Source organism: Trichomycterus rosablanca, chromosome 20 (genome assembly GCF_030014385.1).
Source record: "Trichomycterus rosablanca isolate fTriRos1 chromosome 20, fTriRos1.hap1, whole genome shotgun sequence".
Taxonomy (NCBI): Eukaryota; Metazoa; Chordata; class Actinopteri; order Siluriformes; family Trichomycteridae; genus Trichomycterus; species Trichomycterus rosablanca.
The window spans coordinates 12,715,572-12,729,555 of NC_086007.1; the positions used below are offsets into that span (position 1 = coordinate 12,715,572).

The following is a 13,984-nucleotide window of genomic DNA, read 5'->3' on the forward strand; positions in this document are numbered from 1 at the left end:
ACATTGCTATATGATTATGGGAAATTCTTCAATATTTGTTTGTACTGTTTGGTCTAAAAACATTTATTTAACATTCATTCAACAATCTACATAATTAATCTCCAAACACTAACTGCAGTATCTCACTGCAGTCACTAAACCTTTTAAAGAAAGTGAAATAGTAATTAAAATACATTCATTCATTGTTTTACCACCGCTTTATTCTATTCAGGGTCACTCTGGGTCTGATTCACATGGTGAAAGGCAGGAAACACCCCAGACAGGCTGCTGATCCATCACAGGGCAAACATATACACATACACACATTCACACACACACACACACACACACACACAGGGCGATTGTAGTATCTCCAACTGCATGTCTTTGGACTGTGGGAGAAAACCGAAGAACCTGACGGAAACCCACACAGACACTGGGAGAACATGCAAACTCCACACAGAAAGAACTCTAACTGCTGACTTTAAAAAATATATATTACTCTTAAATCCGTTTATAAAAAGTTGGTAGTAATGTGCATGTGGGAGGAAAACAGCTTCTGGAGAAAACCCACGCAGTTAGGGGAGAACATGCAAACTCCACACAAAAAGGTCATGTTGTTTTATAGAGCTGATTTCAGTATGAAATCTTTGGTTAGGTTATTATCTGAATGGTGGAAATGTCTCAGGTGATGGAGCTAAATGCTTTACCTAAAAGATTTGCCTTTCAAATTTTAGTCTATTTTCAGTTTGCAACACACACACTTACACACCCTCATGACGATATCAGCTACATGAATGAGATCGTCCTCTTTTTGATATCACCATTAAATGTGACATATTGATCTGCACATGCTGAAATACAATATTTGCAGTTTATGAAAGCGTGATTGGTTTAGTATATTAAATAAGCTAGTTAACATTCTGTGGACTATATTGTATTGGAACAAAAACATTTTGTGGCATGGAAAACATGGAAATGTAACATTTTAGTATGGGGTCCCCAGCCAAATAGGGCTTGGAAGCCCTGCATTTCAGCTGTCTTTTATTTCTCAAAGTGAGTGTGTGGATTTCCCATGAATGCTGTCTGACCTGAACAATGCAGCACTGTTTTATCTTGTTTAAACTTGTTTTCTTTTAATACTACTGAATGGTAGCAGACACTGCATAGGCCCCTTATTATTCTTGACAAAACCAAAGAAAATGCAGCTTCAATGTGACGTGTAGTGATCGGTCAATCCTTTTACCTGGAAAGAGCCAATCACAACACACCAAATCCACACAAAGGCAAAGCTGCATGGACTGTAGGTCACGCAACACATTCTGTCGTAATTACAGATTTATTAAGCAGACTGCATCTCATTTATAAAGCTGAAAGTTTGCAGAATGGCATTCTACCAGCAACAACCATTTACCAATCCTGTAAGTGAATATGTATTTATTTATTCATATAATATCTCAATGAATGTTTTATTATAGGGTTTTAGGTATAACAGAATGAAGAAACAATGTGTAATGCTTAATTCAGTTGTAACTAATTATTGCTTTGTCATATACTCTTACCAAAAGGTTCCATCTAATAATAATAATAAAAAAAAGAACTACTTTAGAAGCCTTACAATGCCTTTTGGAAGACTTTTCTTTAACTAACTTACATAAATAATAATAAATAATAATAAATAAATATTATAAATAAATAAATAAATAAATAAATAAATACAGACAGACAGACAGACAGACAGACAGACAGACAGACAGACAGACAGACAGACAGACAGACAGACAGACAGACAGACAGACAGACAGACAGACATACATACATACATACATACATACATACATACATACATACAATAAAATCCTATACAGATTTTCTGAACAAGGTGCTTAAACGTACATTATTATGTGGGGTTCAATTAGTTTTTCTCTCTTGTTGTGTGGTCACAATTGTAATTATACTATGATACATTGACATTTGGATTATAAAGTTAAACATGTTTAAATGCTAAATATGATTACACACAAGTTGGGACAGTATGGAAAAACACAGAGTTTCTTACATTTACTTTGATTTGCAGACAGTATAAACCTGAGACTTCATGTGTTCATGCTCAACTTTATTTCATTTATTAATAAACACCCATTCCTGCATTTCAGACCTGCAACACATTCCAAAAACAGTTGGGACAGTAAAGCATTTATCACTTTGTAAGGTTGCCATTCCTTTTCACCACACTTAAAAGACGTTTTGGCACCGAGGATACCAAGTGATTTAGTGTTTCAGCTTTCAAAATTCTCCACACATTCTCTATTGGGGACAGGTCAGGACTGTAGGCAGGCCAGGCCAGTACAGTACCCTCTTCTTCTGCAGCCATGCCTTTGTAATGTGTGCAGCATGTGGTTTTGCATTGTCTTGTTGAAAAATGCATGAACGTCCCTGGAAAAGATGACGTCTTGAAGGCAGCACATGTTGCTCTAAGATCTCAGTGTACTTTTCTGCAATAATGCTGCCATCACAGAAGTGTAAATGACCTTTGCCAAGGGCACTGACACAACCCCATACCATGACAGACCCTGGCTTTTGGACTTTGTTGCTGATAACAGTCTGGATTGTCTTTTTCATCTTCAGAGCACACGGCGTCCATTTATTCCAAAAAAGACCTGGAATGCTGATTCATCTGACCAAAATACACGTTTCCACTGTGTGATGATCAGATGACTTTGAGCCCTTTATTTATTTTATGTATTTATTTATTTATTACTGTTTGGAATCACATCATTATTTAGTTTTTTCACCTCATTACTAGCCCTAAATTGCCCCCGTCCCAACTTTTTTTGAAATGTGTTGCAGGCCTGAAATGCAGGAATAGAGGTACATTAACTAATCCATACATATATACAACCCCACTGTCGCCTCACAGCAGGAAGGTCCTGGGTTCAAACCCAAGGTGGGACGGTCTGGGTCCTTTCTGTGTGGAATTTTCAGTTTTCCCCCCGTGGCTGTGTGGGTTTCCTCTGGGAGCTCCGTTTTCCTCCCACTGTCCAAAAACATGCAAGTGAAGTGAATTGAAGATACAAAATTGTCCATGACTGTGTTTGACATTAAAACTTGTGAACTAATGAATCTTGTGTAACGAGTAACTACCTGTTCTGTCATGAATCTAACCAAAGTGTGTAAAAATGATGTATAAAAATAAATTTTTAGCTTACTTGGTTACGTGTTACTTAGTGTTGTAACATAAATCTGATGTTGTTTTCAACAGCAAATTCCTTTTACTGGCCCTATTCAAGGAGGCCTGCAGGAGGGTAGAACCATCACTGTGATTGGACGAGTTTTACCAGATACTGACAGGTGAAACAGACTTGTACTTTAACCTAGTAGATGGATACTTCCAGTAGATAAATACTCTACAGTTTTAGTCCCTAATTATATACACTGGTAATAATAGAACAAGAATTTTTTTGTAAATGCTATCTTAGACTGACGATGCACAAAAAAAAACAAGCTGAAAAGCTAGCAGTCACTGAAAATGAGTTACATGATGACCTGAAACAGAAGTAACAACAGTTACATAGGAAACAATTAGCAATTAACTAAGTTTCTACAATCCACAACTCCAATGGTCCAATGGTCAGATCAAAGTGAAATCTTTGGCAATAATTCCTTATATAATGTTGGGAAAAGGAAATGTTGCATTTATGATCCCAAGAACTATATCTGGGGAGAATTTAATAAACTAAATTTGGACATTTCAACAAGACAACAAACAAAAAGCCAAAATAAACTTGTCATGTTTCTTTAAAAAGTGAACTTTAATCTAATTTGCTTCAGAAAGACCCTAGTTTAGGGGAATTGCTTTTTAATAAGCTAGTGTCAGACTTCTGCAAAAGAACCACTGTCTTTATTATTTTTCTGCTGCTTGTGCCAGGGTCTTCACAAGTCAGTACAAGTCCCCTTTGCAGCAATAATGAGGTAATACCAAACCCAGCCTCCCTCCATGAGACACTGACTAATTGTGTCTGTAGAGTCCAGTTTAATGTCACCTGTTTTTGCTATATACATTTATAGTATACATTTATAGCATACAAGATGAAAGTCAAAAAGACAGCTAAGGTAAAACTGGTATAGCAGCCATTCTTAACCTCTTTTATTTTTCGTATACCATATTTTATCTCTCAACCTGAACGCTAGGTTTTCAGTGAACCTCCAGTGTGGTTCCAGATCTGAAGCTGATATTGCCCTGCACATTAACCCTCGCTATGACAGCGGGCCTGAATACATAGTGACCAACACCTACTGGAATTCAGATTGGGGCGATGAGGAAAACATACAACAGGCTCTGTTACCCATGGGCAGTCCCTTCATGCTAATTGTCCTGGTCACACATGAATCATACAAGGTGACGTGCATTTACTTCTTTTACCCCATAAACAATACGTTCAGTCATATCTGATTTTGTATATGTTAATATAATGAAAACATACATTTCCTCCACAGTCCAAAGACATGCAAGTGAGGTGAATTGGAGATATAAAACTTGTGAACTGACGAATCTTGTGTGTTAGAACATCAAGTTCTTTTAAAGAAATCTTGCTGCTCAGATTTTCTACTCCAGTGTCATTAGCTATGTGACAATGTGAGCCTATGTCCAAGCTTAGTTGAATTTGTTTTTTCTATTTTATTTAGGCATTTTCTCCCATTTTTCTTCCAATTTAGCGTAGTCAGTTTGTCTTCCGCTGCTGGGGGATCCCCGATTGCGGTCGAGGTTGGTATATTGCTGCTCACTCCTCCTCCGACTCGCCTGCAGCCCTTAGCAGAACCCTTTTTCACCCATGCATTCTGCGCAGGCGCCTCTCTATCTGCCAATCAGGGTCCTTACAGAGCATTTGAAAACCCCACCCACACAGTCCACATAATCATCCCGCCCTAGCAGAAACGTGTCTGCTGCAGGCACTGCCAATTATGCCCGCTAGATGGCACCCAGCCAACCGGTAGCAACGCCGAGTCTCCAACCAAGGAGTTCAACATTTCTGCACTGGTGTGCTAGCGGAATATCCTGCTGCGCCACCTGGGCACCCAGTTGAATTTTAATGGTAGGGCACAAATAGAACTATTTACGAGCATAGCCCAGAGCCAAGTTAATGGTTATGGTACTGGGGTTGTTAGTATCGAAGAGGACGTAAAACCTGTTTAAACAGGTACTGTGGTGTACTGAAGAGGAGAAGGACAAGTTACCAAAGGTTTATGGACACCTTAAAATTTTGCCTAACATTCTGTAACGGGTGATTTCCTGTCCTGTTATGAATGTAACCAAAGTGTGTAAAACATGACGTTAAAATCCTAATAAATAAATATATTTTGGGCCTTGTCATGGTGTGTGCAGAAATAAAAAACCATAGCCATACTTGATCTGTTTGTAGTATATAAGGCTTAACACATTTAATGTATGTATGTGTATATATATGGCTATATTGGCCTCATTGTGCAATATTGTCACATGTCACTTTACTATTTAATAATTTAATTACTATTCAATCTTTACACTGCAACTATACCTCATGCATAGTCATTACATTTTATGTAAAATAGAAGAACTACTCAGTTCTAGTTTTTCTGTTTGCTTTTGTCTTATTTTGTACTGTTAATTATTTGTTGTATTATTCTATGCTAATTTCCTTCGGGATCAATAAAGTATCTATCTATCTATCTATCTATCTATCTATCTATCTATCTATCTATCTATCTATCTATCTATCTATCTATCTATCTATCTATCTATCTATCTATCTATCTATCTATCTATCTATCTATCTATCTATCTATCTATCTATCTATGTCAACAATTGGTATAAAGTCCTGCTTGACATAGGTGGTTCAAATATGGTTCTTAATTTATCGTGATTTATTTGAATCATATAGTAAGTTAACATAATTATTGTCCTGAATGTGTCTTGTGAAGAAATGTGTGATGCATAATCCTAACAGCTGCATATTAATCTAATAGTGTGTTTTTACAGATAAGTGTCAATGGTAATCACATCATGGACTACAAGCACCGTATTCCATTTAACAAGGTGGACACTATCTTAGTGGAAGGAAAGGTGGAAATTCATTCCATTGCCTTTCAGAGCCCTGTGGTGAGAATACCTTTAAACAACATTTACAAAACTTGCTCAAATCTGGATTATTAAATATAGTTATGTAACAAATACTACACCCCCATTTCTGAAATTAAACTGAAATTATTTAATTAAATCAAAATGACAAAGAATAGATTTTCAGTGTTTTCACTGACCAACTTATGTAAATTTCATAAATATAATGAATTCATACTTTGATGCTCACAATACACTAAAAAATGTGACAGAGCCACCAACTTTCCTATACATTTATCTATTAGTTGAAGTATGTCCACATAATAGGCAAAAGTTTTCTTTACATTAATACAATCTCTGTCATTGTTGTTATTGTTGCAGTAGAAACTTTAATGCTTTACTTTGATTATAATGTTTAGAATAAGTGAGATTTATATTGTACATGATTGACTTAAGTTAAGCCTGGCTGTGTTTCCTAACTAGTTCATTTAATAACCAAGAGGGTAATCATCTTTAGTGACCTTATTAGTATGAATATTTCAAAAACACTACCAAAGTTCTGTTTAATGCCGCTCAGGTGGCGCGGTGGTAAAACACACGCTGGAACACCAGCTGGGCTGAGTGGCCACATGAACAACAATTGGCCTGTTGTTCAGACAGGGGTGGGATATTAAGACGGATAGGGACTCTCTTATAGCTAATGCAATTACGACCTCTGCTGGCTGACTGATGGCACCTGCACAGGAAAAAAGAGTGCTGTCAGGGTGTGTCTCTCCATACCCAGTGCTGATCCGCATTGCACTCGTCAAAGTGTAGGAGACAAAATGCATACGGCTGCTGCCCATAAGAATTTCCCTTTGTGTATTTTTGGTTTAATGATTGGAATAATAGAATGTAAAAGATGTAACAGAGCAGATTAAAAAGAGAGTAATTTTAGAAAACTGTACACAGCTTCTACTAAAGCACATTTTGTTTGTTCGCCTTTGTTTAAAAATGTTGGTGAACTAAGTAAATTACTATTTTTTTTACAGACCCACTTCCCCCAGCCTGGCTTCCCAGTAAGTATTTACTGTCTATATGCTTATATCAGACATCAACAGGTCAAATGCTTAAAATGTTACTTTAGAGTGTAACTTTAATTGAATCAACAAACAGTATACTGTATTATGCCCCGATATTTTGCAGTTGAGGAGGGTATATTGCTGCTCACGCCTCCTCCAACCCACGCACAGCCCTTTAACGGAACCCTTTTCCACCCATGCACTCTGCACAGGTGCCTCTATCCACCAAACACAGAGTTTGAAGACCCCACCCACATATTCCTGTCATCCTTCCCTGCAGGCACTGCCAATTATGCCCGCTAAATGACGCCCAGCCAACCGGTGTCAACGCGAACCGAGGAGTTCAGAATCTCGGTGCTGGTGTGCTAGCGGAATATCCTGCTGTGCCACCTGGGTGCCTTTTAACTCTATTTATTAAGAATTTCAAAAGCGAATGACATCACTTTTCTACAGTCACCTTCTGATGCATTTTTCCCAGCGTCGTTCCAACATTTTTAAGCCATCAGCAAAAAATGTTTTTGGTTGAGAGTGTACCCACTGATGCACTGCTGCTCTCACATCATCATCACATGAAAATCTTCTTCCCCTTAAAGCTTCTTTGAGTGTCCAAAAAGGTGGAAATCAGATGGCATTAAACCCAGACTTTAAGCTCTCCCTCTCAGTCTCAGATACGACCAATTACTACTTCCTTCCACTCTCACCGTTTCCAACCAAAATATAAAAGTGCAGAAACTTTTTGAAGATCCCTCCAAGTTATGAAACTAGTTATGCAACTGGAGCGGCCTAGTCAAAATCATACAATGAACTGGATGTGTTAAAATCCCAGCAGTCACACTCTCTGGGTGCTCTACCAAAAAAAATTGCCATGTGAGAGACGGAAGGCTGGGTGAGATATCATCTCATTGTTGCTGTAACAGCAACGGCTGCTCATTGGTTAAGGCACAAGTAGTAAAAAGACTATGTATATGTTATAACTCTGTATTAGCATCTAGAACTTGTTGGTTAAAATAAAAGCCTGATGGTTTTACATGTGTTGGAGAAGGTTTGTGCTAGTCTTTGATCCACCTTCACCAGGATAGATGTCATGCATGAGGCAGAGGTTGATAATGCTTTTTATTTATTTATTTATTTAATTTTTTTGTAGGATTTGAACTGGATTTGGGTTGTTTGTAGATGTCTACATTTATTTACTAAAAACATCTCGTGTTTTACAGGGTGTTTCACCTGGACATCCAGTATTGCAGGTACATTTTAGTTTAGTTTAGTTTATAAAAACTACATTTTATTTAAGAGTCTCATAGAAAAATGCAAAATTATAAAATTATTTATTCATTGTGCTTTGAAACATTTAGATTTTGAGTTTGATGGTATTAATGTCTTTACATTTCTTGTGTTATACATTCAGCCAGAATTTGCTTATGCTCCAGGATTTGCTGTAAGTAACCTCTCAGTAAATATTAGAAAGAATTCTCCTTAAACATCCTACAATCTGATGTAAACGTATTAAACGTTATATACGGGAAATATAAGACATACTGTATATCATACACTTAAAATAAAAACATGGGCATAGCCACTCATGTGGCACAGCGGTAAAACATGCTATCATAACAGAGCTGACATCTCAAACGTGACGGTTTGAAACTCAGCTCTGCCATCTGGCAGGGCTGGGCACCTACATGAACAATGATTGGCTTTTGTTCAATCAAGCCGGAGAGGGACCTCATAACTGATGCAATTACGACCTCTACTGGCTGATTGATGGCACCTGCACATAGTCGAGGAATAATGCATTGATCAGGGTGGCATTGGCCTGGCAGTGTGTTCCTGAGTTCTTAAGAAAAAAAAACGTAACCTTGATGGCAGCGAATCTCACACTCAGCGAATGCACACAGTATTGAGCCTTTGGATCCACCTTTTATACCAATCATGATTCCCTGACCTGTTATCATTTCACCTGCTCATTGTGGAACACTGTAACTTGAACTTGAACTTTTATTTTGCCTTTGTTCCTAATTTGCAGGCATTTAGTTAAATAAAGATTTAAGAAAATGAACATATCACAGTTTCCTAATTTCATTGTGTTTTACAAAATGTCTCAACGGAAATGTGGTTTGTACATTAATGTGCATGTATTTTGCTTCATTCTCAGCCGCCACCTGTTCTTCCTCCAGGGAATTCTGTAAGTAACCTCTATGTAAATCTATGTAAATCAATTTACTGAGATTAAGGTGTAATAGTCATGAATTAGTCTCTGGTGATTCATCCCACACTGACCAAAACCAGCCAGTTTCATATTGTTACACAGGCTGTGTCCCATTTAGGTTACTTTAAAGTGGGACTGCCCATTGCATTATTTTGGAGAAAAGAAAGTATTTCCCAATAGTCAACAATTGTTGTCCAAAAGGGGACAACAGTTGGACACTATGAATAAACTTTGCAGTCCTGTTTTTTGTTTTTAAAAAGGGTGGTGGTAACCAGTGAGTGTATTGTAAATGCAGTACTACACTTAAAGTACATTTAAAGTACTACACATTAATATTACATTTATTTATTTACTAAATAAATCTTATTCAGTTATTGCTTTATCATGACTACATTTGGTCTACAGCACGTGTCAAACTCAAGGCCCATGGACCAAATCCGGCCCGGCACGTCTTTCTATGTTGCCCGCAAGAGCTTAAAAGACATATGATTCTCTTAAAACACACTATAAAATCATACGTAAACAGCATCTCCCACAATGCATGCCGATTTTGTGACCCACAAAGTGACCGCATTCCCCCCACTAGATGGAGGTGTTTCTACATCAGCGTTCAACTGAGGCAGTTTTTCCCAACAAGTGATGTTGAGAAATATCTACAAATAATCACAAAATGTACAAGAAGAGAAATTGAAGCAGAAGGAGGAAATTTAATGAAAGATGGGAAAGTGAATACAAGTCTGTGCTTTAAGAAGAGAAACTGGTGCGTCTCTTGTATTATGATGCCGTGTCTGTAGTAAAGGAGTACAATATAAATGTAGATATACATTATAAATATACAGCATAATTTTGGCATTTTGACACCAAACACAGAATTTAGCCTCCAAGAAAAACAACAAATTGTTCAAGACTTAAATGGCAGAGTGCAATCACTGCAGGATACGTTACAATCGGCCCTTTGAGAGCCACCATAATGCAGATGTGGCCCTCGGTGAAAATGAGTTTGACACCCCTGATTTACAGCATTTAAAAAAACACTGGGCACAATAAACCTACTGCTTGTATTTAAGAAGTGAGACTTACTATTCAATCAAAGTCTAAGTAAATTATATATAGGGTGGTAAGATAAAGCTACAGGAAGTGTTTGTTCCAGGGTCCCCAGGACCTGTTTTCGACTCCTGCCTCTAGTTGCTGTAACAGAAATTTTAACAAAGGTTTTTTCTTGTGTCTACATAGTACTCATCCATGAATTTTGGTTTCCTTCACCCTTCCTGTGCGTAGCTGGATTGGCTGCTTTCAGTTGTCCCTAGGTATGAGTGAGTTGGTGAATGTATGAGTTACTGAAAGGGTATCCATTGAGCTATAGAGTTTACCCTTCATGCACTACAGCATTGTATCAAATCCCACTTCGGGCAGCTGATCTCCTGCTTTAAATAATTTCCCTCAGGGATCAATAATGTACTCCTGTTTGTTTGTCCAGCTGTCCATCTATCATCTATAAACAAGTTGTATCTTCTTATTCACTATGGAATTATGTACATCTCTGGGTTAGAGCCGCCATGATCAGTAATAAATAGACTGCAGCCACAGTATCTCTTTCTAAAACTAAGACTACATGTGCCCGTTTTTACATATATTCATCATCAATCAAAATATTAATCTATGTTGTACTTTTTAACTGCAGGTACCTTCACTTCCAGCTCCAGCAAGCCTTGTAAGTACACTCATCACATCCCTAGATTAGTTCATATTATATAGTATGTTATGGTGATATGCTTATAATATGACTTTTGTATTTTCTTTACTATTAGAATGTGCCATACCAAACTACCATTAATGGCGGACTGCGGCCTGGCAAATACATTTCAGTCCAAGGAGTGATTAACCCCCAGGCTGATAGGTCAGATGGTTGCTCTATTTTGGAGTTTATATGAGTGATTTTATATGTGCAACAGTATGTATTGTTTCATTTATTAGTCATGTTTTGTGTGAAACTGCTCATTTAGAGTTGCCAGATATCCCACATTGCCAACCCCTCTTTTTTGCAAAAGTTTTTATTAATTTATTGGGAAACGAATTTGACCTCTCACCACCAGTGGAGTCATATTAAATATAATCCTGACCAACCGTCTTGTGAATACTTAATGAGTATTATAACTGTTCCAAATCTTTTCTTTATTTGTTTGAGAAAGATTGGATTGGATTGTCTACATTTAGGATATTCTACATTTACATTTTCAGCATTTAGCAGATGCCTTTATCCAAGTGAACTGTGAATGTATACTGTCTAAGCAATTGAGGGATAAGGGTCTTGCTCAAGGACCCAACAGCAGCAACCTGGCAGTAGTGGGGCTTAAACCAGTGACCCTCTGCTTACTAGTCCAGTACCTTAACCGCTAGACTACAACTGCTTCAATATTCTAAAAGTATACAAGCCAAGTGTATGCAGATACATGTTTCTCTACAATGTCAGTATAAGTCTGAATGTCCACTGAACCTAAACCATCCCCCAGATAACCTTACTGTAACGATTTGGGCTAGGACAAGACAAGGGGGCGGACACACACACAGAGATGGGTAATTAAGTTTAATAATAACAAAACACAAGGCAAGACAGAGTTACACAAGAAAGGTTTAAACAAGACAAGCAAACACAAGACCTATGCTAAATGCTAATCTAAATGCTAAATGCTAACACTAATCTAAACACAGAAAACATAAACCTAAACTAAGCTAAATGCTACAACTAGTGAGGTCAACCTCGAAACTCGTATTCGAATCTGAATCGATTCATTTGAAGCTCAGCGTTTCGAAACGTTGCTTCAAAGTCCGTATCAAAATGAGTCACATGACTGTCCCGGAAAAGGTTTCATTAGGTCACGCTGTTTCGAAACATGAGCGTGGAACAGGAGCAAGGACTGACTAACAGGAGCAAACCTAACCAACCCAAATCGAACCGAACGAGTCGAACTGACCAAGTCAAAATAGTCTCCAAAGACTGTTTCCCAGGTGCCTTCTTAAATCCCTTTAGTTCAGACTAGCTTCAGCTGTGGCTAATTAGCTGGAGGCCAATCACAAAAGGGGCGTTGGCTGGAGACTGTGAGCTCTCCCGGGGAGAGGGGGCATGGTACTTAAACTCCAAAAGTCTAGACAGACTGAATATGTGACACTTACTGATCTGATAAGAGTTCGGATAGATACTGACATGTACAATATCAGCATTAAAAGACCAGGGCAGCTCTAGAATGGCAGAAATAACTGTTAGAATAACAATACTGAGTTTCCTAACAATAAAGGTACTGAGTTTCCTAACAACTCATTGATTACACATTGCTATTATATTTTTTCTACTGCATGTCTGAAGTGGCATAATTGGATGTCATTAGAAGGAATGTTAGCTTGAATGTGTCTTGAGGTTTTTACAACCTAAAAAAATCTGCAAAAAGTTCTAACTGCTTTGATAATGTGTCACCAGAATCAGGATTAACCTGTCTCACAAAAATGGAACTGCCTTTCACTACAATCCTCGCTTTGATCAGAACGTGGTTGTGTGCAACAATAAAACAATGGAGCAGTGGGGCCTGGAGGAGATCTCTAGTGACATGCCCTTTCACAAGGGACAGAACTTTCAGGTACACACAGCGGATCGAAAGCTCAAGTCTGTTACAGTAGAATAGATTTCTTTAATTCAGACGTTACAGGCTAAAGGTAATGAGCGAGACTAAACCTGCCTCTGTGTGACAATTATTCTCATTTCAGGTGGTCATCGCTTGCAACCCCGAGCATTACAGTGTCTTTGTTAACGGCCAGCAAGTGCAAACATTCAAGCACCGCTTCACCCAGTTAGAGGAGATTGATTTCCTGGAGGTGGCTGGTGACCTGAGTCTGAGCTCTGTGGACATCACACCAAATTTTTAGCCAAACTGTTTTTGAAATATTGTAGCAGTACTTTCTTTAATGCCTAGTTCACACTACACGATTTTTGCCCTGATTTTCGCTCGCCGACTGGTCTGCGCTAGATTCGCCGGCTCGGGAGCAACTCTGCGTTCGCTCGGCGATCTAAACTCGGCTCTCAATCGCTATGTGTGAACTGCTCAACAACTCAATTCAAGCAGCTCGAAGAGAGATATCTAGCTTGTCAGATATCTGGATCTAAGTCGCCCAACTGGCAATGAGTGCTATGTTGAACAGCCAATGAGAACGCAAGTTGTGAAAAGGTGGGACGGGCATAATATAGTTTATATCAGAATACATCGGCACACACACAAGTTTTACAGTGTTTCTGACCTGATCGTTCTCTACAAAACATAACACCAACATTACATTACAAAACATATTTATTAATCTTCCTCAAATCCACTCAGATTCATTTATTTTTTCTCCTTGCTGTTACGCTGCACATCAGCGCACAAACTTTGATCGCTCGCTACTTGTTAACGTGCATTTTCGGACGTGGTATCATTAAACCCCTCGTCACTACTCGTGTTTGTTTTCATGACAAAACATAGTTTGGGAGACCAGAGAAGCTCGTGATAGATGGTGTAGTGTGAAACCCCCTATCACCGATCAGTCGTGTTGTGTGAAAGCCACACCGACTTGAAAGACTCCCGATTACAAGAGATCCAGTTGTGTAGTGTGAACTGTAC

At 38.2% G+C, this 13,984-nt stretch overlaps 1 protein-coding gene across 1 annotated transcript; it reads left to right on the top strand.

Annotated features, from left to right (window-relative positions):
• Positions 1-1,364: 1,364 nt before the first annotated feature.
• Positions 1,365-13,386, top strand: LOC134334907 (galectin-9-like). The gene is made up of 9 exons (XM_063017373.1): positions 1,365-1,400; positions 3,242-3,330; positions 4,171-4,378; positions 5,997-6,116; positions 8,541-8,570; positions 11,023-11,052; positions 11,150-11,238; positions 12,814-12,970; positions 13,098-13,386. The coding sequence occupies exons 1-9, from the start codon at positions 1,365-1,367 to the stop codon at positions 13,254-13,256; spliced, it is 918 nt and encodes a 305-aa protein (XP_062873443.1). The 3' UTR covers positions 13,257-13,386.
• Positions 13,387-13,984: the final 598 nt, after the last annotated feature.

Bases quoted from the DNA above. Each gene is read 5' to 3' on its own strand.
- LOC134334907 (XM_063017373.1), top strand. From the start codon at position 1,365: ATGGCATTCTACCAGCAACAACCATTTACCAATCCT. The intron at 4,379-5,996 runs GTGACGTGCATT...GTGTTTTTACAG, and splicing joins TCACACATGAATCATACAAG to ATAAGTGTCAATGGTAATCA. The intron at 11,239-12,813 runs GTCAGATGGTTG...ATGTGTCACCAG, and splicing joins ATTAACCCCCAGGCTGATAG to AATCAGGATTAACCTGTCTC.